Below are 3,700 nucleotides of genomic sequence, written 5' to 3'. Positions count from 1 at the left end.
TTTTCGTACAAAAATAATGAAACGCGAGCGACTTATGCGCTATCTCCTAAGACGTCAAACTTTTGAAAAATGCAAAAAAAATTAGTTTCTATTTCATTCTATATAAAATTTTCGACACTTTCGTGATGTCATAAGTCTTTTGAATAGTATATAAATTTGAATAGTATTTGGTAATTCAACAATCCAGTCAGTAATTACAAACAATTATATTATTTTCTTGACACTAATTATAATTATTACAGAATGTTTCTTCCATCAATAATCGTTGAAAAACTGATCAGATCTCAGAATCGAAATAACTCGAAAGAATTTGTAATATTTAGAAAATAAAAGAGCATTTGTAAATGTAATTACTTACGCACTTAAGGCTTCTTAAAATTAAGCATGAATTTATAATATATTAGTGTAAATTAGTTGAATTTTCAATTCTTTCATATTTTACACGTTTAATTATTTCGTTACTACTAATAATATAAAAATAAAGGTCAGTGTAAATGACTTGATTCGTCGGTTCTTTCAATATTACACATTTTTCAACATTATTTAAATATTACATACATAAATGTATATTATTAGAGATGCATGTGTTTTGTTGAAGTGTACAGGTATTACTGGAAATCTTATGAAATTTTCATGTTTTTCGTGAATATAAAAAATTTACTCTACGCAATTAGAGTCCTTGTAAGGTATCTACTTTTAAGAAAACTCTTGAATTGAAAATATACCTTTCGAATTACCTTTGATTAACCCTTCGTGAAATGAACGAAGCAAATTGCAAGTATTTAATAACGAGTATTTTGTTTTTCTAATAAAATTCATGTTTAAAATTTGTTCTAAATGAAAACAAATTTTATGTTCCAATTATAACGTCGAGAATTTTTTATCACATTTTATACTGCATATTATAGTAAAAGGATGTGCAATTAAATAAAAAACACTATTTTTTCATTTACACCATATATTCTTCTTTTTCATTTACACTACATCCCAAAAATAGTTGCACATTTTATATTTTTAAGTATAATAAAAAGCTTTGTTAAATGTTCATTAAAATCCACGGTTTGTCGAATTTATTTCAGTATTTAATAGCAGGTATTTTTCTTTTTAATAAAATTCGTATTTTAAATCTGTTCCAAATGAGAACAAATTTTTTTCTATTTCAATTATAATGTCTACAATTACTTATCAGGTCTTGTATTGTTCGTCATAGTTTATATCGTTATAAAAGAATGTGCAATTAAACGAAAACGCTATTTCTTCATTAACACTATTTTCTTTATAATCCCCAAAATATCTTAATTGCACATTTCGTATTTTTATATAAACTAAAAAGCTTAGCTAATCCTTTATTAATATCTGTTAAGATCGAAAGTTTGTCGAATTCATTTGGCATCCTGTAATTAATAAATTGCCAACATAAGTAGTACTTTAAGTCTTATACCTCCTAATTTGAAAACAGTCTTTTTCCCTTGCTTGGTGAAGTTTATTAATGATCGAAGGGTGAATTTAACTTGGTAAAGATAAAGATTAATCACCTCGTCTGACCGGTTCATCAACTGTCGAGCATATTACAGTATACTGTGTCTATTATTTAACATGAACATCTCAATTAACCAAAAATCGAGATTAGAAAGTAATTAAGATACTTCAAATTGAGTTCCTTAGTTGCCTCGTGGCTTAACACATGCAACGTAATAATTAATCTCTGTAACAGAGTTAAATTGCATCGAGCAGTCTTCACAGTTAAAAAGTTAAACTGAAGTTTCATGTAAATTTCTAAGATAGATGAATGATGTTGCTTAAGAAAAAATGTCAACTAAAAAAACGCAGATTAAAATTTACACAAATTAAACAAATAGTTCGTTGATATATTTAATGCAACGATTTCTTCTTTGACTGACGATTTTATTCGTTTTACAGGAAGAGAAACAGTGTTTGTTTAATTGAGATTGAAAATTGAAATTTAATAATAAAAATGATGTTTTTATTTTGTTTTTTCCAGCAAATGCGAAACCGTTGACTTTCGATGAAGTGTACAATCAAAGTAGTCCGACCAACTGCACGGTGTACTGCGGCGGGTTGACCAATGGTTTGACAGAAGAGCTAATGCAGAAAACTTTCTCGCCTTTTGGATCCATCCAGGAGATTCGTGTATTCAAAGACAAGGGTTACGCTTTTATCAGGTAAATCAATTATTGTTATTAATATTCTCCTCCTCCTCCTCCTCCTCCTCCTCCTTCTTCTTCCCTTTCTTCTATGTAAGTTAATACATATATTATTCATCTCTGAAGTTTTTCATTAAATTTCATTCGCTAGAACTGGAAATTGAATAGCAAGAATATCAAAAATCGAGTATCACGAGGTAACTCAAAATTTGGCAAAATGCGTCGAAAAAATTCTTACGTCTTCTACTAGTGTAGTAAACCTTCTCCGGCGATTTTCAGAATTTTTTATGTTAGATTTGGAGGAAAAAAAGAATCAGAATCGTATTCCAATATCTGAATTTGCAAACTTCAAGGATTATCGTTTAACCTAAAGTACAATCTATGGGGTGTCTTATAATTCTGTCTAGTGTACATCGGTCGTGTTAACAATATTTAATTAATAATATACTGCGTTCATCAACAGCTACTGAGGCTGACTCCTTTAACTTTTGCAATATCAAGTAGTTAACTCTTCAACGAACCAATTCCTAAACTGAGAAGTACTAATTTTTCAAACTCATCGTAAATGCAATAAAAAATGTAAATTCTCCAGAATAAAAGTTCACGTCGTAATTAGTTGAAAAATCCTCGTCTAACGTGAATCGTAGAATTTCTATTATCGAAGATATATAATCCCCTCGCAACGAAAGTTCAGCCGGTTTGACGCCGGTTCTGGAGAATTACCGGACCGCGGGGCGGACTTCCGGAGAAAGTTATTAATTTCAAAAGTTTCCGTCGCCTAAGTATAACCGCGGTAGAGCCCGACGCGACGATCCCTCGATTTCTTGACGTCCCAGAAGATCTCTCGCCGCGTCGCATTGTTGTTGAAACACCGTTCTGATACACGTCACGTGTAATATCTCGCGGAGATGTCACGGTAACGGGGAGTCCCCGAGGTGAAGCCGAGGTGGCACCGCGAGGCAGTCAAAGATCATCGCGACACGATAGGAAAGAAGAAAGCGAGCAAAACGGGCGGAGTTAAGCTGATCGATAGAAAAAGTTCTCACGTACTACCAGCACCAGCACCGGCGACCGCGGTGCCGCAGAGTGCTGGCAAGTTTCGGAGAATGAATTCTTCACACTTTAGCCGGATTTCCTTTCGCCGAGCGAGAACTTCTCAAGCCGACCGGTCTAATTGGACGATATTGCATTAGGGACGTTTTACGCCTCTAATAAAGTCGTAAAAGGTGCGAGAAGTACAGCGACCGTGTTGTTTCCTACCGAGAAATCATTCCTTTTATATCGTTTCTTTATATTATATTTTTTACGACAAGGGCTTTACATGACAAACAGGAAAATAAATTACATAACGCTACTTTTACCAACGGCGTCTACTAAATTCCGACAGCTCTACCCATATGGACGTAAGAGACCTCTTGAATTAATCAGTCTATTTATTATTATAGGAATTATAATATAATATAATTTAATGTACCACCTGAAAAAAGGCCACCTAAATATTCATTGTCTATACATGAAAAATTCCACTCAGAAAC

General features: G+C 32.6%; 1 protein-coding gene across 3 annotated transcripts in view; it reads left to right on the top strand.

Annotated features, from left to right (window-relative positions):
- The window catches only part of LOC108623233 (nucleolysin TIAR-like), a 63,548-nt gene that overhangs the window by 32,237 nt on the left and 27,611 nt on the right, over nt 1-3,700 (top strand). For all 3 annotated transcript variants that reach the window (XM_026812045.1, XM_026812046.1, XM_026812047.1), the window contains exon 2: nt 2,003-2,183. In XM_026812045.1, coding sequence (XP_026667846.1) covers nt 2,003-2,183 — 181 coding nt within the window. The remainder of the gene's footprint in view (nt 1-2,002; nt 2,184-3,700) is intronic.

Source organism: Ceratina calcarata, unplaced genomic scaffold (assembly GCF_001652005.2).
Source record: "Ceratina calcarata isolate Rehan_Ccalc_2016 unplaced genomic scaffold, ASM165200v1 scaffold255.2, whole genome shotgun sequence".
Classification (NCBI taxonomy): Eukaryota; Metazoa; Arthropoda; class Insecta; order Hymenoptera; family Apidae; genus Ceratina; species Ceratina calcarata.
Note: the sequence above shows the minus strand (reverse complement) of the source record. Positions and strands in the feature narration are given on the sequence as shown.